The sequence below is a fragment of the Antedon bifida genome, chromosome 2, assembly GCF_963402885.1.
Source record: "Antedon bifida chromosome 2, ecAntBifi1.1, whole genome shotgun sequence".
NCBI classification, from domain to species: Eukaryota; Metazoa; Echinodermata; class Crinoidea; order Comatulida; family Antedonidae; genus Antedon; species Antedon bifida.
In genome coordinates this window covers 30,921,227-30,948,308 of record NC_136227.1, presented here as the reverse complement: position 1 = coordinate 30,948,308, position 27,082 = coordinate 30,921,227, and the positions used below count along the sequence as shown (strand labels likewise).

The 27,082-nt window shown below is 33.2% G+C and overlaps 2 protein-coding genes across 2 annotated transcripts; one reads left to right on the top strand and one right to left on the bottom strand.

The window, feature by feature from the left end:
- Positions 1-135: 135 nt before the first annotated feature.
- On the bottom strand, positions 136-14,948 carry LOC144834597 (uncharacterized). The gene is made up of 21 exons (XM_078689461.1): positions 14,550-14,948; positions 11,998-12,144; positions 11,570-11,641; positions 11,095-11,328; positions 10,623-10,673; positions 10,237-10,481; positions 9,622-9,838; positions 8,822-8,890; positions 8,503-8,607; positions 7,493-7,568; positions 6,689-6,815; positions 6,402-6,463; positions 5,690-5,801; positions 4,921-5,024; positions 4,471-4,576; positions 3,422-3,639; positions 3,001-3,070; positions 2,728-2,822; positions 2,311-2,479; positions 1,951-2,010; positions 136-1,385 (listed from the first exon to the last, which is right to left on the bottom strand). Exons 1-21 carry the CDS (start codon positions 14,647-14,649, stop codon positions 1,230-1,232), a joined length of 2,595 nt encoding a protein of 864 aa, XP_078545587.1. The 5' UTR covers positions 14,650-14,948; the 3' UTR covers positions 136-1,229.
- A 6,843-nt stretch (positions 14,949-21,791) lies between these two features.
- On the top strand, positions 21,792-26,805 carry LOC144836207 (splicing factor ESS-2 homolog). The gene is made up of 8 exons (XM_078691450.1): positions 21,792-21,903; positions 22,406-22,543; positions 22,740-22,911; positions 23,910-24,068; positions 24,669-25,193; positions 25,533-25,633; positions 25,775-25,890; positions 26,331-26,805. Exons 2-8 carry the CDS (start codon positions 22,427-22,429, stop codon positions 26,677-26,679), a joined length of 1,539 nt encoding a protein of 512 aa, XP_078547576.1. The 5' UTR covers positions 21,792-21,903; positions 22,406-22,426; the 3' UTR covers positions 26,680-26,805.
- Positions 26,806-27,082: the final 277 nt, after the last annotated feature.

Below are 27,082 nucleotides of genomic sequence, written 5' to 3'. Positions count from 1 at the left end.
TAGGCCTACTGACTACTGATAGCTAATAAAAATACTCTAAGTTCATGCAATCAAACCCGCTGAATCATACTTTCCTAGTACCAAGCTGTATAGTAATGTAATAAAACAAATACAATTCTCAGTCACCACCATAAATTGTTTATTGTGACGTACAATTACAAATATTTATTAATTTTAGTCGACTAGGGAACTTTTGTCGTACTTTATAGATCACGAATCGGAATTTTATTATTTACTTATAATATTTAACAAAATATACAAATTACAATATGAAACTTACAAAAGCACTTTTTACACAAAAGCAATTACTGGATTTATCAATTACATTGACCCCGTTGATTATATTTCAAAAGCAGCAATTAGGCCTATAGTTTCTTATAGGAAACAAACATTTTCTCAGTCAATTACAAATTTACTTTTTACAACAATTCTGACTAAATCAGTTCTTTTCAAAATACAAATATATACAAGTCTACACTATAATTTTTAATTTAACAATAAACAAACATTCAACATGTATAATACTGAATATATAATAAATAAAGTTTAACATGATTTTTATAGCAATGTTCGAGCGTTCAAAAAGCGCGCGACATTTGTTTTCTTTTGTAGGTCTATTTGCACCGCCCCAGGGAAGAACAACCACCTGGGATAAATAAAGTTGAATTGACTTAAACTGAATTAGAACGGTACAACAATATAATACAAGATACAGTAGTTGGTTTATATTGCCCGCTGTAAAGGGCAACGCAAGAGCATATAGCCGAATTCTCGTTTGTGACTGGTACGTCAAGCAAGCAGTAGCAACGTGTGTGGAAACCAAGCATAAGCAGGCTACGTGTGTTTTAGTAAGGATAAATTTTAATAACTTTATATTCACATATATAGGGCTTATAACTAAAATTAGTATATATCTTTTAGGACTTTTACGTGTGAACTAAGTCACGAATGATAGTTTATTCTGTACTGCACATGCGTAGACCAACATTAGAAGGTCAATGTTATGAGTGGGAGATTAGTACGCGGATCAACTAGATAAAAACCCGGATGTCAACAATATAGTTCATAGGTTCCGCCAATGGTTCCGCTAAGCACAACGGAAAAGGCAGGAGACGGATCTCTTGTTTCATCGTTCACATCTCAAGTAGTCAGTTTGTCCTTCAAACGATATAATGGCGCGTAAGTTTATATAGGCCTATAAATCGGATCCAGCCGAAATTTGTGACATCTTAATTTTTAAATTTGCTTCCTAATGTCATTTGCAATGGTATCTCAGAAGTCTGAGTCAAACTCTTCTTTGATGACAAGCTATACGTGTTTTCTATGGTTGAGTTTGGTGGTGAGGCAACTCCTTCTCCAATATTATTGAATTCTTTGTTTTCTCTCTGTAATATGGAACCAAATTATTAGATCATTCATTCAACATTTATTCAAAGAGAAGTCATTGAACAAAAACAACAAATAATGCAATTCGATCGTGCATAGTGAAGAATAATAAGGTAGGCCTACAGTCAATTATAGAGAATACTTTTTACTTTTTTGTCTCATAAATCCTCCCAAAATAATCCCAAGAAACAGAAAAGAAATATCAAGACCTCTTCTGATTTTATGTTTACTTTTTATTTAACTGTATTGAAAATAATAGTAATTACTAGGAGTAGGCCTAGGATAGTTGAAACTTCCTCCGTTGGCATTGAGAAAGACGGGTGGCTTAACCAATAGCCAGTTCTCGTTCATACGCTGGTACCATCATAAAATACAACACTCCACCCACAGCTAAAAGTCGGTCATTTTCTGAACTTCATTCTTCCACATGGCCTCCTTTTGGAACTTAACTTGGATTAGGTGGAAGAAGTTAACAACCAGTCTATTGCCTAATAGGAGACTACTTTCCGAGTGTAGGTGTTTTTTTTTATAGAAAAAAAGTCCATAAATTATAAAAGAATTTACCTTTTTCAAGCTAACTTTAAAGCCTCTTTTCTTCTTCATACTCGTCCAAGCATTCTTAACCTAAAAGAACATAATTGATCATGTTAATACATTCCAAACTTTATATTGTTTTATTTTATTTTTAAAATACAAAATTTCTTTTTATATTGAATTGAATTGTATTTCAAAACTACGAATTAACAGCAATTAATAATACTTTGAAAAATGTAGATGCCGACAGAGGGCGTTCTATTTAATACATCGGCCCATATCAACGGTACAGAAAACTCGAGTTGTGTATAATGTCGACTTTTCTTGCTAATGAATTTCTTGGAACTCCTGCAATGAGCATAACGTAATCATATCATACTATATGCCTACCTCTCGACTCCAGAAAAACTGCGTAAGCCAAATAAAAACTCCCTGGCAACTATTGGCAATGACAAACACGTACTTAAGCCATATGTCATCGAAAAACAGTATCAAGTATCCTGTTACCCACGTGACTCCAATAACTGGGAGGAGTAAAGTAGCGCGTAAAGCGACGTACCTGTGACAAAAAAAAAGAATTATTAGTCATTCTTCATAAACATAGACCTATAGGTTGTTTTTGTTAGGCCTACTTTTTTATACCTCGATGTTGTAAACACATTCGTCTGTTGGCTTTTACATACAGTATATAGGTTAATGAGAATTATTTTACAACAGCACATAGATCACGTATCGCCTGTACTTACCAGTATAAAATATATATATGTAATCGATATAGTGTTGTTATTAGTTACTGTTTCAACTTACTTTATGTCATCAACTTGACGTTTCTTTGTCACGTTCGCACTGCGAGACTTTTTGGAAACTTCAAACAGTACTCTTGAAATGAGAGCTATATTAATCTATAAAGTAAACGTATATAAAAAGTTAGCAAGTGGAAAATTAACAAGTTGGAATGGTTTCTTCGCTACCTTAATCAATACCAAAAACACTGTAGTATACGTCTACTGGGAGTGAACGTCGTTCGTCGTCGATACTTAGCCTATACCAGTAGGCCTATAAATTAATGGTTTATTTTACCAGAACAACAGCAACAACCGGACCAACGAATCCCCATATTGCCTTTTCTGTATAATTTAACCAGCATTCTCTGAAGGGAAAAAGACAATCAAAGTTTACAAAGTTATCGGCATCAGGGAAGTACTTCTGAGGAAATATGGGCAATCGGTAAAAACACTACAGAAGCACAATTAAAACAGATTAAAGGTCGTGCCGGAACAGGTGTGAAAGACGTCGTCAATAACTGATCGAACCCAAGATATTTATAGATCTTCAGTCTTATAAAAAAAAATTAGCTAAACTATGAAAATTAGTAATGCTTGGAGACACTGACGTTGTGCTCTAACCCATGTAAATATAGGCTATACTTATGAATGAAGAAAGCATAAATGTGGGGTATATATTCAGTAAAGAGAAAAACAAGCAAACAAAAATGACTTACTCGGGTAAAACATAATCTTCTTGTGTCACGGCGGCCGTTACTAAAACGACGATAAGCGGCAACCCCCAGCCGACGAATCTACTCCATTTCATTCTTTTGTGATGATTGGCAAACGAATAAAACACTTTGGCATACAAATCCGCACTAAATATCATCATCCATACAAACACCACCAGTAGACTGTAGTGGAGGATTCCGGCATATATAGCACAAACAATCTATCAAAGGATCGGAAAGTATTACTTATTAAACATTTACTATTAGGTGTTTTCGTCTTATTCTTATACGGTATTATGTCTAACGACAATAAACAGAACCTGCAGTTTCTTCTTTTCTGACTATAACCTCCCATTATAGGCCTACATTATGCCCCACACCTGTCCAAATACGTAAACGATGTTTGGCTGAATGGTTGGTAAATAATAAACAGTGTTATAAGTATACAGAAGTATGATGATATAGACTCTAATGTTCTAAATGCGCCATTCTCGAATCAACTTTTGGCATAGGTCTAAATCGGTTACCATTATTAAGCATAAACGCGCGCATTAGTATTTCTTGGAAGCTTCATTGAGGACACCCGGAAATGTTTATCAAAAATAATATAAGTTCAGTAAGACTCAGGGGTTTACCCTCTTGCCTTATATGTTACTAAATTCTAAAATAAAAAACAGGAACAAATATACAGAAATCAACTATTACTAGGCTACACCAAGTTTCACTTTGACTAAACACTTGTGCCTGTGGTTTCGGGTAGTGATATTTACTAGGTCAAAATGAGTTAGGCCTAGTTGGTTTTTACGAGGTAAATGCATCAGTAACTGTAGGTCTAGGTCTACTGGAAATTACTTGCAAAAAATGTCGACACACTAGCCTAAACTGTGACGTAAATTCATGTTATAATTTATAATAGGTTTCCTGTTATTATTATTATTGGAACTTTAATAACGATAGTATGTGCAGTGGGTAAAACGTCAGAAAACGAAAGACTGAAAACTTCGTCATTTCTGTTACATTAGATTTCGAAAATGATATCAAAACAACGTTACCTCTTGTTTTTTAGCCAGTTGTAACGTCATGAATACTACGTTACTTAGAATAGCCGCAATTATGAGGTTTGTTAGTATTTTAAAACGCATAGACTTCCTCAAGTCCCTATAAAAACAAAACATATACTGTACAAGATTACGGTATGTCCGAGTGACTACTCTGAATGCCTATTATACCAGAAGATATGTTTATTTGAACTACACAACACAAACATTAACAAGAAAAATACTTTTTGGAATACTAATACATACTAATAATGACAAGCAATTATTTATATCATGCGCACATAATCCATCATAACTGCTAAAGGTGCTAGCCACGACATACTCTGTCAAGCTAAGATTGTTTATTCGTTTGTTTAACAAACATACTATTATAAGCCTCAGCATAAAAGGTACGACTCTAATGAATTGCCTTATAAATTATATAGAAAAACAGTTCGCACTTACGGTAATATATTTTGCGTCACCAGAGCAACAATAAGGAAAATAGTTGAGATTAATAATCCGATGTATGTTATGATGCTTAACCGTTTCTGATCTTCATTGGAAATCTAGAAAGAATAAAACATGAAGTCTCAGAAATATGCAGCCATGCCAATATGTAGGCCTAGGCGTACCTACTTGGAATAGGTCTGATTACTGCGTGTTACGTTTCCAGACATGTTTGATAAAAAATAATGATGTGAAGCGCTTAGGCCTATAGAGTCTGTGTACATTAAGTGCCATAAGATTTATTTATTTATTTATTTCGTTTTCTTTCACTAGGGTAGCCCTCTCAGTAATAAAATAAAACTGCTCTTCCGAGGGGCCCTACAACACATTTAAACATAATTTTAAAACAAAACTAAACTTAAACTAAAACTAAACTTCAAAGCATGTTCTCATTATTAATTATAACTTTTTATACCATTTTTAATTATTTTTCACTGCAACCATCCTAGACCACCGGCAACAATTCACTTAAATGAATCTTAACAAGTGATTTAAAACGGTTATAATTGTTTTGTTTTCTTAATTCATAAGAAGGCCATTCCAGAGTGAACTTCGATAAGATCGACTGTTTATGACTTACTCGCACTCCCTTCGATAGTATTATATAATAATAATTAATTCCAGTACTTACTACCTAATGATTGTATTGTTTGCTTTTATTTATATAAAATATCTTTACTAGCATTTTTAACAATTGTGAGAATTAAGTTTGAATTTGACATACTGTTGACTCGCTCGTCTGAAACAGAATCGCATAACTAGTAGTGTGATTACACTTGCACTTCACTTCGTTTTTATCGGAATCGTCAGTTTCGCATCCGTTAGTAGACCACGACCTATAAAATACCAATAGTATGTTTTGAGTTGAAATAAGGGTGGTGTCAGAAGGGAGAGTCATTGAGTACACCAGACCCAGGTAGGCCTATAAGTCATAAGTAAATGTATTCAGGATTTCCTCCTCCAAAGTATACGTTTGTTTTCCACTGAGAGAATATTCGCACGAATCAAACATTGCGTTTTGATGTGTAGCGCATTTTTTCTAAAGCTCTGTTTACACTATCAAACTAGTTAACAAAAAAAAGTGTGATGTGCCCAAATATGGTAGTGATATGCTCAAATATGGTAGTGATATGTCAATGCTTTCAAATAAATTCGCCGGTGGAATACAGGTTTTAAGACCAAGAATTTGGAAACAGGATGTTATGGTATATAGTAAAAAATGGCCTCTATTAAAATCTTTTGAATTAAAAATAACTCTGCGCCAGTGACGTTTTGTTTCGACTTGAATTGAAGGAGAATAGAATTGCGTGGGTGCATTGTAGTATTTATACATCAATGAAAGAGTTTCGTTATTGGTGATACTTATGATAACACACTACAGATATCAATAAAATACAAAATCGTAAATTAGGTATAGAAACAAAATGTTCATTTACTTCAATGATTCGTTAAAAAATCCACACACGGCAGTTTCATTCTCCTTTTTGTCACGAAATCTCTGAAATAGAATATAAAAATGAAAATGGAGTTACAAATTGAATATTAACAAAAAAAGAACTAAAGAATATTAAAAGGGTAAACAAAAAATTGAAAAGAATAAGAATATACATTGTTTGGTTGCTTTTAACAATGATCCATTGTAATTCATTCATCCGTTCATTTCTTTGAATTCGGAAATACATCCATAGACAGTAACACAAAAGAAAAGTTACAATACACTTACTTTAGTTGGAAATTTAAACATTATTTCGATTCCTGATTCGATTTGTGTTTTCGTGCTATCAAATATGAAGCTTTGAAAAATGTTGCTTACAACTTCAACGGTTGAATTTGTATTGCCGTCCAAGCCACTTTAATAAAGGAAACAGAAAGGTTATTAACCACCAAAAATAAAATAAATATTTATAAACAAATTGCTACGATATGTAGAAAAGTTAAATTGGTCAGAAGTGTAATTCGTAATTCTACTGTTTACCCAGTTAATACATCAAAGTGTATAAGTATAGCTAAACACGCCATATATGTCAACATGTTTTAGACTCTACAGCTCACTATGTCGGTCAGTTGGTCGGTTGGTCGGTCGGTTGGTCGGTAAACACTAACTTGAGCACGCGAATGCAGCCATGTATATGGCCTTGTTCTCAATAAACCAAATTGTCTATAAACTATAAAATCCAACCAACTAAAAACAAATATTTTACACACAAAAAAACCACGAAGAGAAAAAACATATCGTGAATATCATACTTCTTATCTAGAGGTGATTAACATGTATTTTTCTACAGTAGAACACCCCTAATAAGGGGATACCATCGGAATTTAACAGTGTCCCTTTAATCAAGACAATTGCCTTGCTTTGATTTAGCGTGTCTGCTGAATAGAGGATCTGGCCGTTTTGTGAGAAAGTGTTCCCTTTTAGTAGTGTTTAGTAGTAGTGTTCCCTTTTAGTAGTGGTGTCCCCTGATTAGGGATGTCTCAAAGGAGGGGTTCTTATACTGTATTATTAACGTACAGTTTTATACGATACCTGTCTTTTGCCGACTGTGTTAGATCATTGTAGTCTGTTGGTTTACCAAACAAAGCAACACATTTGGTTTTATTATCTAAAAACAATAATAATTAATAATATAAATAACGTTGATGTATGAAGTCAATAACCCAGTAAAGTAATATACAGTAGGCCTACATCACAAGTTTACAATGTTGTCTACAATATGTTTTTGCAATAATTAATCCATTTTTCACCCGATTCCTATAATGTATCAAAATTTATCCATATTCTCCTGAAAATACCGTAATACATCACATGTGTTTCAGATAGCCTAGAATCATAGACCATAACCTAACCCTATGATACAGGCGCCACATGTGATACACATGAGATGCTGTATTGGTTTTTTTATCTTCCTTCTGGTTGTCGTTGTACTTTTCTTTCTTTAGTTTCATTAATTGTTTGTACTAATTAGGGTATCATCCGGTAATCTAATTATGTGTCTATATAGCATTTTGAGTCTCCTTCGTTTAGTAATAATGACATGCACAATTAATGTACCGTATCTGATTCCATGCGGGGCAAGAAGTTATTATATAAAATGAATCTTTGCTTGTGGCTGATAATAATTGTATAATATAACAATCACAATTATGCAAATTTATAATAACGCTGAAAAACAATCATAACATTTAATTAAAGATCATAAGGATGATAAAGGTAACATATGGCTTATGAAATAGAAGAACTTCCTTGTTTATAACCTGATGTACGTCACACACGCGTTTCCCGAAGAGATTTAACGTCATTTTCTGACGTAGATGTCAAAGCGTTACGGTAGTTGAAAAAAATATATTCTATGGGTAAAAATGTTTCTTAAAAATCTCTTTCGGCAGATGGTAAAGTATCTTATAAGTACTGTCTCATTTATAAATGTTTAATTATATTCATAACATTTCTTAAAACATGTACATTTGTATGTCATTTCAACTCAATATTAATCGATCGAATAGAAATGTGTTACGGAGTTGAATAAACCGTTTTACCTTCGTGATTCACATATAGTCCAACTCTCGCTGTATCATCTCTCTCTTTTGCTACTACCTGTTCGGGTAGAGTATTGTTACTGAATAATCGTGCTACAAATCCACCTAAAAAAAGTAATCAGATTCATGTAGGGCCTATGACATAAAATGACTAAAGACATTATTTCATGAATGACGTCACGTTGCTGTTGAACTAAAAGGATCATCAGACGAAACTTTCTTATATGCTTCTTCACCAAAGGATATATATTATATTCTTTGGCTTCACTGACGATTTACTCTTAACAAAAGGGTGAAGGCATGCAAGCAAGATACTCACTCATTTCGCCAATTCTCAAACTTTGAATTTGTCCCGGTGCCAATTCCGTGCTAAGGATATCAACAAAACCTGACGAAAACAGAAAACATTTGTATTGTATATATTTTTTCCTATTAAAAAATTATCGCAGTTTCAAACTATAAACGGAATATTACAGTTGAAAGAAAAATGTAAAATACATGGCATAGATAAATTTCAAATATTAATTTAAAAAATAACAGTCAGAAAAGATCATGTGGAATATTAATTTGGAATATTAATTATTGCAAATACAATATTAACCTATTCGTTGATCATATGCTCATATTTAGTAATCATATTGGCTTTGTTTGAGAGGATTAAACATACTTTAATGGATTATTTGAGATTAATACTAAACAGGATACACGTTTTTAGAAGAGGATTTCGGTCTACAGAATTGCTTAATAAATTTGAAATGTTTGAATATAGATAACTTTTCAAAGGTGTGTGCTCACTCCGCACATACGAAATTTAAATGATTTGACCTACATTTTAAAAATAACACTTTTGAATTTATTAAATGGAGTAACCGAACTTGCTTGTCTAATTTGAGCCGATAGTCGTACTCGCTTAAACCATGGAGGTATAATACCTCCATGCTTAAACCGTCTCTTCAATGTGGAGGCCAACTTGGCGGACCCCACCTTGACGCACCCGAACCCCCAGTCATCAAATATTTTTCGTTGCGAACTGCCTCTAATATTTGTTTGAGGACACTGTATGTCAAATCTCTTTTCAGCATTGTAAATTGTGATTTATAAATAAAAACTAAATCTTACTTTTCCATGAACTGTCAATCTTGAGAAAACCATATTCGGAGGGCAATGTGTCATTATCGAATGTTGCATTGGAAAGCGTCTTTCGTACATTATACGAGTTAGCAAAGAAAGAGATGCTGAAGCTCACTATTATGCTTCCTCTGGAAAATTCATTAATTGAGCAACTGTTGTTGAAGGTGGTAGAATTCATCAGTATCGGCGTGTAGGCAGATAGGATCTGATAATAAACAAAAGTTAAAATGAGGTTGAAAATATTGTAAAAAATCTGGTATATACGTGGTGAAACATTGATGTCAGTTTTGTTAACAAGATGTTTTAAAATGGTGTGAATTGGAGTATTTCAGATAATGTGTAGACAATGTCGTGCTAAGGGTATCATAAATGGAATATTGATACGTATACAGAGATCAACATACATTAGATGGGTAGATTTAGAAATTACAAACACTTGGAAGAAAAATGTAAAATATATAAAAGGAAACAAGAATTCATATTGCAGTCGATGAATTTGCTACTTTGTTGTTCGTTTATGTTGGTTTCGTAATATTTATGTAGACCTATGTATAATAATCAAGTCGGAAATATTTATTCAAGTATAAATAGGATACAACTTACAATATTGCACATCTCTTCTGCGTATTCGTGGTATATGGTTGATGTTTTGTCTTCTAATTGTGGGTTCCATTGTGCCTTTTCCACTGACCCATTGAATTCTACTACACGTATTTGTTTTGTGAATGACAAAAAGGCAACGCAACCATATTGTGAAACATAATCATAGCCGGCATCACATACACATGAGAAGTTACCAGGCGTACATACTTCGTTAGGTCCGCAGTCACTGTTATTTTCACATTCGTCTACAAAACATTAAAAACTATTACTATGACCGGAGTATTAATATGCATTTAAAGATTTAAGAAATGTTTACATTAAAATTATTCAATGTTTATAAATACATTGTATAGGCTTAAGTCTATTTTCGCTGTGAGTGGACTTACGTGTTGGAGCCGTAGACACATCATCATAAATCGTTTCTACAGTTGTATATTCTATAAATAAAAAAAACAAAAAACAATAACGATTATTATAATAAGAAAACATTATTTTAGAATAGGAATCATTTGTCATAGTCGAGGACTTAGTGACCAGAAATTACAAGTTCACAATTAAGTTATGTCTAGAATGCCACATATCTTGACAGAAACACATATTTGTTGGAAATGGAACTTTGCATAAAATCATTAAAATTAAACATCAAATCTAAGTTTATTAATATTTAATAGGCCTTTCATTATATTATTAAACGAAATGTTCTGACAGAAGTTCTTGCTTATATATTTCTTATACTCTAGATAGGCCTATTCAGTCACAAAATATATTATTTATTTAGGTCTATGAAAGCGCGGGTAAAACAATTAAAATCACATAATTTGCTAATTATCGCGCCATCAAAACAAAATGTATACTTACCCATTATTTGCATACCATATACTTTAACTTCACATAATGTCAAGAAATCTTTCTTGTTTTCCAATTGGACCGAAACTATGTTACCAAGTGTTCCATTTTCACATTTTAACACTATCACACCAGCAGATATTGATGCATCTTGTGAAGATACAGGGCTTCCACACGCTGTATTGTTCTTCAGATTGACTGTACTCATTCCAACACGAACTTGTGCACCTTCTAACCGCTCGGAGTCTAACAACCAAAAAACAATGTTCAAATGCTTGCATGGTGTGGATTAAGTGGTACGTACATGCCTATCAAGTTGTAATAACTCAGGAATGAAATCTCAAAGTTTCTTTCAAACTACTTTCAATTAAATCAATTTTCTAAACATTGAAGCAGTAGCCACTTATTGGCATAACATAGGCCTACACCATCATCAATAATAACTCGAGTGAAAACGGAGTATGATAAAAGTAAAGTGGTAACTTACGCGTTTCACGGTTGTATAGGACAATATATTCAATTTCGTATATGTCCAACAGATTCACGTACCACCACGGTTCTATAGAAAATTGAATAATAGTTAGCAATTTGAAATATAGCCATATCGCAATCCGGAATCTGCAGTATTAAAAGAAGTTTCATACACGCGATTGCATGCTGTACCGGTAAATATTGTGTTTGCAGCATCTATGCCTGGGACAGAAATGTTTTTTCTATACAATTCATCTGCACTGCTGACTCTCTTATGGTAGCCCCTGCATCTAGCATTAGGTGTTTTGGCCCATGCCTTTCCTCTGATGAAGTTGGGAACTGGGTGATAGAAGCCCTTGATCAATGATAAACAGTAAAAAAATGCATCTAAATATTTATACCTTTTAACAGATTTTCAGTAAAGAAATAAAAAATCCAGCTTACCATTTTCTTTGTCTGTATGTGAGCAAACGGCTTTTTTTGGGTCTCCTGGCTTTGGCCCCGTATTATTATCAAAGGCAGGAGACGCCTGCAGATAGTCTTCACGTGTTGAGCTCTCGTTGGTTGGAAACCCTAGATCAAATATACGACCTACAAAAATAAAATAAACTACCCTCACTCTTTCATGATAAAAGGATGATAGTTTGCCTGCAAGGTACCCGTCGGAGCACTTTTTGAAAAGTTTTGGGCCCGCTTTGGTCACAAAGTTGTTAATATTTAGAACTCAGATTGTGCTGTCTGTGAAAATATTCGCATTTCAGGTAGCGAATATTATATTCAATACGCTTTAATAGCTCTGTCTACACTATCAACACTGACAAAAATATGTGATGTGCCCATATATGGACATGATGATGTCATATCACTACCATAAAGACATATCACTGCCATATTTGGGGGCACATCAAACTTTTTTTGTCAAACCAGGGAAGAGTTAAATTAACTCTTCCCTGGTCAAACTAGTCTGTTATAGACAGAGCTTTAACGTTTACGCATTAGGCCTACAAATTGCACTCTTCCTCTGCCTAAACTAAGGTCTCATTTGGTGCCGTTTGAATGCTATCTGAATAATACTCTGAGCTGTACAAAAATACAAATTGCTATAATGGTATCAACCAGAAACACACAAAAGCCTTCGCTATGTTTTAAAGGAAATCCTGATATCTACAACACAGAGTATTGATCAGATTGCCGAACGAATTACATATATAATGTAAATATTAAACAACATACAATAATGTATAGCAAATACTTTAAAGAGCAAAATCAATATTATATGTATTAAGATAAAGTATAAGTAAAGAATTATTAGTTGAAATAACTGCATTCAAATTAAATTATAATTGTATATTATACATTTATACAAAAACATAATGTGTATAAAAATATCATAAGAAAATTGTTATTATGTCTGTAGAAGAAGAAAAAAATGTCAAAAGAAAATTATATAAACATGTGTATAAACTATAACATAGTTTTTTAACATACGAACATTATAATTATGTTTGTGTATAAGAAAAGTTATATATCAGATTACTGAAACTGTAAGGTTTCTATGTAGATTATATATAAATGGAAATAATAAATAAATGTGGGACGCACCCACCAAAGAGAAAACAAAAGATAGCCGAACGGGCGAAAAGGTAGGCAAATGAGTATTTCATGCAATGGAAATTTTGTTGGTAATTCTTAAATTGTCTTTACGATATCGGTTTACGAACCTCCAGAGCCAGAGGGAACCATGTTAAAACAAAATAATAATTTTATCGTGTCCCATCTGGATCTTCGTAGTTTAGAAAAGCCGGAAAACATTTTTTTTAAATAAAAAATAGTATCACAATGAATTTAGTGTAAAACATTCCTCATTTAGGTTCGACGTGTTTTCAGTTGCTATTATTTTGGCGTTTATGTGGCTTTAAATTTGTATACAGCTTAGCAAGATAAATAGAACATCAAGAGTGAGTCCATCACGTGCGATACCGTACGATAAATGGCAATAGGAATAGAGACATAATAGCAATAAAAATTGCAATACCAGTAATTCAATGACCACACTTTCTATAGATACGGTTCTCATTTGTACTATTAAATAAAACCGTAGCTAAACCCCATTGTTCTGTATATCCGTCAATCCATTCTTGTGTATACGGATTTGAATAGAACTTTGACACAATTAAATGGAAGGCATGAGAACATATCCCACGATTTCAAGGGTAATTCGTTTTCCTGTTTTCAAAACATGCCGTTTTACTAACTGCCGTTTTACTAACATGAGCTCACACAGGCCGGATACACTTTCCTAGACATGAGCCCTTATAATCACCTAAAGTGGCTCTCCATACATTCGACATCTCTGTCTAAAACATATGCAGCAATAGGAATGATTGGATTGTGTACACCAAGTTGTGGCTTGGTGGTTATGATGCTTGGCTACCACTCCAAGGGTCCTGGGTTCAAGTCCCGTCACATGTCAGGATTTTTTCTAAGGACCAAATTGCTCCATTCCCAAAGACTTGTAATAAGACTTCGTTTATGTAGAGCATCTTGTGTATATGTTTGTCTTGTGAACCTCTGAGGGTCCCTAATGATCAGCAATAGCTGGATGGATCACCCTCATTAAATATGGTTAAAAAAAACAAAACAAAAAAACAAAAAAAACATGGAGTGTATTTTCAATGCATAGGTGTTTTTCCCTAATTTCGAAAATGTCAATGCAAAAGATAGGACATAACATCATTTTACAATTTTGTAAGCACTTGAAGTTTTTTTTCAACGAATTTGTCAATTAAAAAAAAGTTAGTCAACCATACATAGTACACACTCACGCCTGAGAGTCACATCTCCCTGCACACGCAGTACGTTCGCACAATAATTCACACATTATTTAACAGTATATTGTTAAAACCATACGGAGCTTGATATGGACTAAAATAGGCCTAACTGCACGGAGACCCTGTTTATCTATAATATCCTATATCAAGCATATAGTAACTTACAGCATTGTTCATACTCTTCCTGGTTGAATGTAGTCACAGAAATGGGTAACAGGAATATAGCCACGATAATAATTCCGGTATAACATCTTTTCTCGTTCATATTTTCCTATTGAAAAAATAAAACTTGCTTCTTAGCTGAAGGTTCAGTTAAACTAAGTTATCGTGTCTGCACACAGACCAAATATAGATCAGCGTCGGATAGGAGGCCTATCAACAAAGTTTCCCATCGGTAAGAGTCCAATTAAAATGTGTTAACGCAGGTGTACAATTCCAGTCTAGCCTTGAATTATGAAATATGAATATTATCCTCGCCACTCGGATCCAACTAATAAACCACCAATGATAAATATCATAAAGGGAACTTAGGAAGAAGTGGGAGATGATTGACAGGCGAATTGGTGACGCCCCATCGGCTTATTACCACAATAAATACAAAACTCGTCACGATGTGCGTAACACCTCATCAAACTCAACGGTTTAGAAAATAATTTTTCTTATTGGATGTTGATGACGTCATACTTGTCGGCGACCTTCAATAATTCTTTTTGGTATTTCCTCCTTTTTTGTTGTTAATTCGTTAACAATAAGGAATAAAGTAGATTAATTCTATAGTTATTGTAATACGGCAATATGTAGGCTTGATGTGGTTGATATTACTAAAGTACGAAGTTTCTCAACATTGGAAATGGATTATAATATTTAATGACGTAATTAAATTAAATAGGCCTAATGTTTATTAAATGGACGGTCATTATGTCTATAAGATAACTAAGTTCGTTAGTTAGCCCATGAAGCAACATGTTCTGAGTCTTACCATCATATGAACAAGAATGTTTACTAGATCAACAATGGCATAATGGTATCCACGTTTGTTTTTTTGTGTAGCCAATTTTTTCATTGCATTCATTCATTACATTGTACGATTCCTTTCAGTTTCGCTTTAAAAGATAGCATTATAGGCCTATAGGAAATACTGTTCTAATGTAATGTTGTTGGCTATCACGGATGTTTTTATATTATACTCATTGTAAGCATCTCAGTTGAATTCCGGGTTTGAAGAAAATCGAATAGTAGAACCGTGCCCTTATTAAGGAGAACACTTTGGAGACTGTCCTCTTGTCGTTTAACTGAAAAGTGTTCCATTCACATTCAAAAAAACAAATTTACATTTATTTCCTTCATAAACAATCACAAATCCAATTCTTCTTCTTATTATTTATATAATTTCACTCTTTCTTGGATAACTACCGGTAATGAAGGAAGCACAGTTTGGGTTAAAACATACCTTTATACAAACATGTAATAATAATAATAAAATGTAGGCCTATGCAGTGTCCCCCTAAATGTATGAAAGGTGTTAATCATAAGTGTTATTCACAGTTATTTTAGTAGGCATATTGAACCTGAACTTGGCCATAAATAACGATCAAATTTACATACATCACATTATACAAATGCTATTATACATATCCGTTTACGTATATGCGTTTTACAATTTGTTAACAATTGAAAATCAGTACATTTTCTGCACAACCGACTCTGTGTATTAACCAATATATTATATAGGCCTGATCTAAAAATAACATTTCAAACTAACTATTGAATTTCATAACCGATATCTATTTTATTTTCTTTATGGGTTTAGAATTCAGAAAGCTAAACCATGATTAAAATTAATTATGTACTTTCATACCTATTTTTAGGATTATGATGTAATCACACGACACGCTTGTGTGTTTGTAATGGGAGAAAGAAAAATAATTTATTACAGGAAAATGCAATAAATGGGAGAAATAAGGATTAAATTAGACAATTTATCATTACAGTTTTGTTGTCAACCCAATGTACCCTTACGCGGTTTGCAAAAAACAATGATGAAAATTAATGACACGCGCAAAAGAACTTTATTAATCCATTTATTATATCGCGAAAGTTAAACGGCGCGAACAACACGATAGCATAATTAATAGTTTTTACGGTTATATAAAGATAGAACAACCGCGAATTAAAAAGTTGTTTTTATGGATCAGCGTTAACGCAGAATTAAAGTGCTTTTTTTCTCTAAAGCTATTCTGAAATCAGGATTTTATTGTAATAATATTTATCAATGTTATCACAAAAATCAATTAAGCGCTGTAAACTACTTCATTAAAAAAAGTCACTTTTAATAAAAATCAATCTTCTTTCGGTTGAAATTAGACCAGGTCTAATTGTAACTTATTTTATGACTTCTGTTGAACACAAGGCCATTTATTCCCTTTCAAATTTAAAAAATTGAGATTTCTATTATCGTATTAGAAAACTAGAGATTATACAGATATATTCTGCAAATTAATGAGCAACACTATTGATTTTTTAAGCACAAAACCACTGATTTGTTTCGTCATAGTGACGTGATACAGCAGGACTCCTCCAGAAGGATAAGACTGGCGCACGTATCAAAATATACACTCGCTGCTTCATGGCTTTAACACACTGTTGCAGGTAATTATAATAATAAGCTGATTATAATCATATTTGTGGTTATATTGTGCAGTGGCTATTATTAAGACAAAAATTAGATGATCCAATTTCCAGCATGCTTGAATATTTTTCTTTCCTCTCATTTTTACGATTGGAATGCGTTTAGCAATCGAAAACACATGTAGAAATAACTACGCATATAATAGGCCTACATTTTATTTATACTTTTTTTTAACATTCTATTTATTAGTAGGCCTATATTACAAATAATACTTCATATTTTTTTATTCGATTAATTTATTCACAACATTTAAGCTCCTTAACCGACAATTTATTATAGTATGACTTTATCCCATGATTACGGGTATAGGTCAATGCAATTATAATTACGTATTCATAAAACTTATGCAAATCAGATGCAAATTGGGAATTCAGCGGAAACATTGAATTGATGATTATTAATCATATTTAGGATGCATTTCAATCCGGATATATCTTTCAAATTATTTTATCGATAATTTTAGGAATGGAATTTATTTACTTAAGCGTGGTTCCCACTAGAGACGCAACACAGTGACAAGTCACTGTTCGAATAATCCATTGCTTGTGATTGGTCAAATTACTTGCGTTGCGTTTAGGTCCTTGCGTTACGTCCTAGTGGAAACCAAGCTTTACGTATCCATGGGAACCAATTTAGGCCTACAATAACCGATTCTTATAATATATATCATAGAGATACCATAGGCAAAGTATGTAATAAAGTGTCACATGTATCACATGTGACGTCTGTAGGCATTATTATGTTACTGTTAAGGTTAAGAAGAAGGCATATGACATGATACAGGCGTTACATCTGATACTGTAGGCAGCTATATACACATAATTTGCTTATGAACAGGATTATAGATACGGCACCGATAGTTGTATATGTAATAGACATTCAACTATGGGATTGAGTAAAGACTTTTCGAAATCAATTTGTTTTTAAATAGCCGTAAACAGCTATAACATTAATATACCAATATATCTATATGCCAATTACTAGTTCGTTCCATCATAGCGGTAAATTATTGCCAAATGAACGGTTAGATATTCTATTTATTTATTTTATTTATAATAATTCATTTTTTTATTTAAACTCTTTAGATGACAATTCATTATATAGTATGAATTTAGCCCTACGATTACGGCTATAATCTTTATAGGTTAGGGTTAGCAAATACATAATTACGTATTCATGATTTATGCAAAGCAGATGCAAATTTAGAATGCACGCGGAAACATTAAATTGATAAATTAATATAATTTTAGAATGGATTTCTGAATATTTGATCAAGAATCTCAGGAAGGGTGTGGAATGCAGACAGCAGCCCTGTCCCTATAATCAAAATATTATGCTGCTCTGACCAATGCAAGCAATGCCTTGCTCATGGCCTACAGCATATGATTAGGCCTATGTATTGTATGTTCACTTTTTTGTTTCGAAAAAAAAAGACTTAAAAAGGTTTTTAATTTCAAATTATTAATAACGCTTGCACTTTAAAATAATTGTAAGCATTTTTTTCTGAAATGTAATTGTTTGTTGTTCTTGTTATCTTCTTCTTTGGGATCCTGCATGTGACAAGAACATTGTTTTCTTCTTTTACAGGATCCTCAATAATGTCTTAATTATATTATGTATATTATTGTTATTTTACCAACTAATAAATGTTCTTGAAATGAAATATATTATGGCATTTATTTCCTAGTATCATAGACAAATTCTATATAAAGGTAAAATTATCAAACATTAAAGGTTGGCTGCCATGGCCTATGATAAATGCGTTACATGTGATGACACTGTATTACAAAATTTGCCTGATACAGGACAAATTATAGAGACTAGCACCATCTTATAATGATGTTGATGTGCGGGAAGGAATTAAAAAGATAGTACAGATAGTACAATGCAGTATACACAAATCTATAAATGGATATACAGTGCCGAGAGATATTATACAGCATTTATATTAGAAGGAAGATAAAGTAAATATAGGCATATTCTTTTAGAAAGACACTCTCAAAATAATGAGATTTAGTACGGTACCAAAGAAACTAGACTGTTTAGACCTAATTACTTTAAAAAAGTAATTATAATAAATATCCGAATAAATATATATGCCACTTTCTCGTTCAATACCAGAATTGCAAAATGGACAGATAGATATACGATAGTACCTTTATTTTTACGTTGATTAAATTTAATTCTTTGACCGTCGCCTTCCGACCAGATACGAGCCAATTCTACAGGTTTATTGTTGTCATAGAATATCTGGTTTCAAATCATATTACGAACATCTTAATCTAATTACTTCAAAAATAACTGAAGCCGTAAAGGTAGAATTATCTCGGGAATGTAATTCGGTATATATATATATTCGCGAGTGGACAATTAACGTTATTTCGTAGAACTTCATCCTAATCTGGATTTAAAGTAAAAGGTACACTGATTCTGATTCCATCAAGAAAATTAAAAACACCTGCGAGAGTAGCAATCCACTGTCATCATTACGTCATCAGTACTTATAGATGATGATTATTTAATTGTGATCAATAACAATCATCATCGACAAGAGTTTGTTTGTACTATTGAATTTTAAAAAATGAAGAAAAAAAATCATTGCGTCACGGATTTTATTCTGCTTACGTCCATGCATTGCGTATTGGAAAAATCTTTATATAGAAAATAAAACCATATTTCAACATATATTATTTCAACGGAAGTAACTAACCTGCCTAACACCCAAATATAAACAAAACTGTTTATCGTGTATATATGCTTTTTAGGAATTGAGATTATACGAGTTTATTCGTAAGAATTTGATGAGTTTTGAGCAACTGGTTCGGTCTCTATTTTGAAAAATATAGTTTGAAATTTTGTTTATCAATAGAGATATCTGTGAAATGATAAACTCCATCCTTTAACACATTTTTCCATAATAGTATTACCTATATTGTTTTCAATTTTGTAACTCATTGAATGCGGTTAATGTCTATAGTATGGCCCTATAGGAAAATAGAACAAATGAATGATAGATAATGATTTAGATATCACACGTTTTAAAGAGATCGAGTACGGTAATAGCATGGCGTGGCACGTAGGGAGGAAATAATATTACAGCTTCGGAAGGGATAGGTAGATTGCGGCGAGGGGTTATACAACATTCTTTGAACACACAAGTCAGTACTGCGGTCAAGATCCACAAGGGCCTAGCTATTAGCAGTGATGAATGCCTTGAGAGCATTGAGATAATAATATAGAAACTCTGTCTACACAAGGTATACCTCCATGGTCTACACTCTACACTATCAAATTATGTACAACAAATTGTGAAGTTTAGAGTGATAAGACGTCACGGCGTATCCGTATCCACATTTTTTTGTCCCCTAAAGTTTGATAGTGTAGACAGAGCCTTCAGTATCTTTATATACCACAGAAGAAGAGAAATAGGGGATATGTAAATGTCACAATCAGTTACCAAATAAAAAATAAAATAATTATTTATTATTACGTAACCTCCAATACTTAGTTGTGACTCTTAATTACTATTAACTAATACCTCTTTATTCAATAATTGTTTATCTCCATTCTTTGATGTAGCGAAGTATATTTGAGTATTCAATGCCTATAGGCTTATGGACCAACTTAAAAAATCCTCTTAGTACCACGGGCGGCGATAATCACCATATTCAATATGCATTGAAAACCCTTGGGCGGCGATACACACCCTTTCGTTTTAGTATTGAAAAATGGTACCTCGAGTAGAAAAATTCCCCTTTTCACGTACACTAAATACGGAGAAGAGTTACCTCATAATATTCAAAATGTTAACATTTTATGATATAAAGTATCAATTAATAATGATATTAATTCTCCATATTATAGTATTGGTCTATCATGATTCTGAAAGCAAAACTCGTATGCAGCATTGCATGCAGTTCACAGTCAGACTGAGGACACAGTTGGATCACAATGTGTGATATTTCACTACTAAGGTTTCACATCCATTACTTATAATTCAAAAAACCATAAATTATGCTACCTTTGGTATCAAATTTGAGCTCAAAACAACAAAAACAAAATGTACGAATTTAGATTTCAAGCTCACGACATGACACGGTGACCCTACAAGTTGAACTCAGGAAGGCGTAAGCATGATAGCATAGGCCTGCCATATTATTCCGTCCATTTTTTTTCTGGAATGAGCGTACTAAATAATTAAACGTAATGACACTGTCATGCATAAATTAATATTATAGAAAATTAGCCTAATAGATTAGGTAGATATACTCAATAACAAAACAGATTTTCAATGAATTAAGGAATTTCATGTAGGCGGGTTCCCATAGTGATCGTAAAGTTGCAACGGGGTTTAAAAAAATACAATACCATACTGTTTGAAAGGATTTGATACATAACTATGATTTCATTTCAAATCTTTAGGCCTACTTGTCTACTATTAGATACAACAAATATTTATTGCTGATCAGCCCTAATAATAATATAGATACCTCCATAGTTAAATCTGTGCAAAAAACCCAAACAAATTAAAATCAAATAAATTCGATTAAATGTTCAAAAGTGTGCGTATGATTAGTTTTAGTCAAAAATTGTTTATTTAATAAAAATGTAACTTTTTAACCAAATAATTAATTAGGCCTACTAAATAAACAAATCATTCTCATTTTTATCTTTGTTTTAATCAATAATTATGTATAGCGCCCTCTCTCATTGATCGTGAACATTACGATTTTTGCGAGCTAGCTGTGTGTGTTGTTGTTTTGAGAAGTTCTTGAGTTGTTTTATCTGTTGGTTTTGGTTTTTTAATTGTAATTTTAAAAGCAGGGCAAGGTTAGTGAATATACTTGATACTGACTGCTTAAATTTGAAGGAAGAACACATTTTAGTCCTACGAAAAAGTCTTCAATCGCCAAGCAAGGCTAGGCCTGACAAGTAATCATCCTGCTCAGGCACTGCTGACAGGAGGAACCCAGCTGCTCCGATCCTCCCGGACGGAGTCAAACCTACCCTAGTATTAGGTAGGGCTTAGGATTGCGAAACTGGAATAGTGCCTCCTAGTAGTAACGCCTGACCAAACACACACTAGGCCTAGTCCTGTAATGTGAATCATTTGTTTTTTCATGATAGACAATTTGAATTTACAAATAAATAATAGGCCTAGGCCTACCCTAGTACTTAAATTTAAAGAAAAATTTCATCAGGTATCACATCATCATTTTGACAATAAAAGCTATCATCAATATCTGTGGTTTTTATAACTAATCTAGTCCTAGTGATACTAAATAATAGTGTACTAATAATTAATATCCTACTATTGATTACTCTTTTATAGGAGAAGATATACTTTAAAAAGATGGCACTGGTGAAAGTTGGAGAAAAGGCACTGGAGGCCGTCAAGACTAGTGAATTGCATTTAGCAAAGCGAAAGCCTTTCAAAAGGAAAGTACTGGATGAAGAGGCATACATAGCAGTAAGTCCTATGAGTCAAATTAGTTTGAAATAATTGTTACTACTACCACCTACAGTACTACTACCTACTCTTGTGCAGATTAGTATCTTTGCCTTTGTTGGTTAAGAGGACATTCTAATTCTTTAATTAATGAATGTATGACATGATTATTACATCAAGTCAAGTTATTAATATCAAAATTTCTCACTTATTTTAGGATCTTGAGAAAATCATCCAGCGAGATTTTTTCCCGGATCTTGCAAAGTTACACTCTCAGGTTGAGTACATGGAAGCAAGAGATAACAATGATGTAGCGAAAATGAGAGAAATAGCGATCAAGCTACAAGCATCAACCGTACATAGACAACAAACAAACACACCTGCACAATGTAAGTGAATGATAAAGATAATGCAGAAAAAATAAATACTTAAATACAATTCTAACCCTCCTTTGGAACACTTCTGTTAAGGGGACACTTTTGCATGTTTAACACTAAAAGTGTTAATGGGACACTTAGGTCCAGATGGTGTTTCCTTAATCAGGGTTCTACTATAAAACAAATATATTAATATGCAAATAAACTAAATATTAATCATTTACCTCCGCCAAGGAGGTATATGTAATCGGTCGCGTGGGTTTGTCTGTTTGTTTGTTTGTTTGTTAGCAGGATTACTCAAAAAGTAATTACAAGATCTTTACCAAAATGAATATACAGATAGATATATGGTCAAGGACCATTCCATTAAATTTTGGGACCATTTGGGACCATGGTCCCAATTCTGGACCACTTTTTAGTATACTTTTCAGACCTGCTAGTGTTAAAAGATAGGACAGAATTTTTCAAAAGCCGGCGAGCAGTCTTAAAGTTAACAAGTAAACTGAAATTGCATTTTCTCGAGAACTACTTGTCCAAAAAACTTCATTTTTGAGGCAAGAGTTATAATTTGTGATTTGTAATTTTAAAACATAATTTGATTTAATGTGCACTTTTTTTGATGCGAGTTGTTTAAAAAACCTATTTCTTTTCAAATTCACTCATTTGGTTTTCGCGTTGCTGTTCTTTTGTTAGTCAACTGAAGCTATTGTTAATTGAAATGCTTGTTACATAAACCATTACGCCAAACTCGCATATACATGCTTGTAGTGAAATTAGCCTAAATCACAAACAGCATTAAGACACACACAAATAATATATATATATTTTTTTTTCCGGAGAAATCTTATGTAGGAGAATTTTACAGTAGGCGGAGGTATGCACTCTCTGAGTGGCTTTCTAGTTTTGTTTGTAACTAGGTGTACATATTATTAGCTAGTGACATAGGACACCAGTATTGTTTTTGTGTAGACAAATATGGCACAATATGATTTTTTTTATTTCACACACAGTTGAGCAAGCAATCACCCCAGCAACCTTTGAGACACCTGACATCATGAGTAAATCAGCTCAAACACCTGCAACAGAGAGATCAAAAGAAGACGAATTATCATCATCAAATCCAGAGCCAAATACAACTGACAACAATCAAGAAAGAAATAAAGAAAAAGGTACTGTGCCAACATAGGTAATTTTAAGAGTAAAGTTATATCAGTGTTATTTATCCTAAAAGTTAAAAGATAACCAGTATTCATTTCTGAACGTAGGGGAATGAGCTGTTAGGAGCTCATTTTACTAAGCCTCTGCATTATGTGGTAGGGTACTGGCCAGTTCCTTTCCACGCCGCCTTATCCTCCCTAGTTTTTTTTAAACCAGGTACTGGTTGAGTAGACTGAGAGTTGTCGGGAATTGAACCCAGCTATCTCTGTATGACAGTCAAGTGTCCTAACCACTCAGATACCCAACTCTTAATGGGGGATAAAAGCCTTGAAAACACTACTTTCTAGCCAACCATTAACTTTCTCCAGTGGCAGATCCAGGGTTTCGAAATGCGGGGGCCCAGGGCCTAAAATTAGTAAAATAAAGTACAGAGCTTTTACTCTACAGAACAATTGCAATACTACTGAGCTTAAACTATTATTCATTTGAATACATTACATGAAGGCACCCTTATGGGAGTCTACGTGTGACTTTACTCAAAAGGAGGTTGATGTATGCAATTATATGTCACACTTATAACTTTACTTTTTCTGTTTTACATTTTCTATTAGATAAGTCCAATACAGACCTATCATTAGACAGGTACCTAAGCAACTATACAAGTGAGGACAACGCTTCCTTTGATACCCTGATGGATAAGGCAAATGAAAAGCTTCGCGTAAAAAATGCGTGGTTATACGATGAGGAAAAGCGTCTCAGACAAGAAGGTGAACATTTAATGATTTTAGATGGGTCATCGGAAAAACTTGCAATAGAGGGCGCTCCAGCAATTGGTCTCAACTCGTGGACTTATAAAGCTAAAAATTCATTAATGTATGTGCCAGATGGGGTTGAGGACACTGCAGAAGAAAAAATCAACAAAACACCCAAAGAAAGAGAAATATTATACGAGAACACAAGGTTTTTATGTAATCCACATCGAAACGCTGCACAAGTAGAAGCCAATGCACGTGCTTTGGCTAACAGGGCTGCTATGAAGCAAGGTAAAATAGGCCATGATGGAAAAGAAATTTTAGCATCAGAGACGCCAAAGGTTAAAGGTTACGGATTTGTTGCAGCACCTTCTCCAGTACCAGGTACATTGTTTTTTTAAGATTAATAATTAGCCAGTATTGACAAAAAATATTTTTCTTATTTTAATATTTTAAATTTTAATCAAAGTATATAAGATGATAATGTTCTATTTCATGCACTGTTTAAAGTCCCATCTGAAGGACGAGTTTGCTGTTTGTTGTTGTTTATTGATTTTCCACAAATAATACATATATTTCTTTATAAATCATTAAGTATAACTTATATATAAAATGTGGATGGTGGTTAAAATAAGTCACCATTAACAAAATAGAAAAAACATTACAATGATATTACTGTACAATTTAAATAATAAGGGTAAATACACTTTTTCATTTATTTAGGTGTTCATGATTCACCGTTGATGACATGGGGTGAGATAGAAAGCACTCCAATGAGGATAGATGGTTCACAGACACCTGCATCTAAAACACCTGGATTTAAGGTATCATATACACACACCTTATCATTATTTGTATAAATACAATTTCCTCTCATTATCAACTTTATATATAATACCTACAGTAAAGCACGTTTTCATGTGTCTATGTATTTAAAACAAGTTTTTTTTTTTCTGACATTTTAGATGCCGAAGAATCCAAAACGAGAAGAGTTAGCTCGGTCATTAGTAGAGAAAAATGCAAAACAACACCGAGCAAAAAAGGATGCTGCTTTGAAAAAGGTCACACAGAGGCTTACAAGGTGAGAAATACAGATTTCCTCAGATAAATAGAGGGCGCTATGATTTGTACTTTTTATTTTCGTAAACCAAGTCAAAGTTCCAAATCTAATGCATGCTAATTCAAGTTTCATTATAAACTTTGGTAGTTGCATTTTTAATTTGTCATGAGAAATTTCTGGTAGTAGTCCAGAACAGGATTTGTACACAGGACCTTGGGATTGGTAAGCAAGGTAACCAGACACAATGCCATTTTCAGTATAGTATTTATTTATTTTAGTGTCCTTTTGGTACAGTTGTCCCCTGAATAGAGGTTGACTGTAGTGTTAAAACATATGTTTCCCCCGGTTAAACTGACCCCTTTATATGATAAGGTGGTCCCTGAATAACAGAGGGTTCTACTGTACTGTATATTTACAAATTTAACATACATTAACATATCTATAAATACTTCTCTTTTTAGTCCAAGTTTTGGCTCGATGAACTCTGTAGAAAGAATACAAACACTGTCCCCAGCAGCCCAGCGTCTTGTAAACAAACGACTGAAAGGTACCGATAAATCACTGAGGGCGAGCTATACACCATCACCAAGAAACACGCCAAAAACTGATAAAACGCCTATTTTACGAGCTACACCAACACCAACAAAAACACCTACAGGTGTACCTGTTAGAACACCTGGTGGGAGAACACCTGGCGATAGAACACCTGGTAGTGTCGCAAGTTCCAGTTCTAGTCTTACTGACAATCTCCTGAATTTACCGAAGCGTGATATACAAAATACCCGCAATAAAGCTACAGATTTCTTTTAAAAATGTCTAAATAACGAAATATTTATAAATATTTTGTTGATGATTATTTTGTCATTTGATATACTGTACATATAATTTGTAGTCATGTACATTTGTTTCTATAAATACAGTAAATATAACACTGAATAAAAATATACGTGTGATTGTTTTTATTTGTCAATTAAACACACATATTTTAAAAATTTTGTTTATTGTGTAATAAAAAAATAATAATTATTTTCATTTTTATAATTATAAAAAAGATAATTATTAACATTGTCTTATTATACGTACGCACAGTACACATTTTTATGAACAAGTAAACTTTAGTTTGGCATTTAAAGCGTGCCATATAAAGTATGACGTCATGCTGATAGCCTCATGGTGGTGTGTTTTATGCAGTCTGGAGCAGCGCGACTAGGCT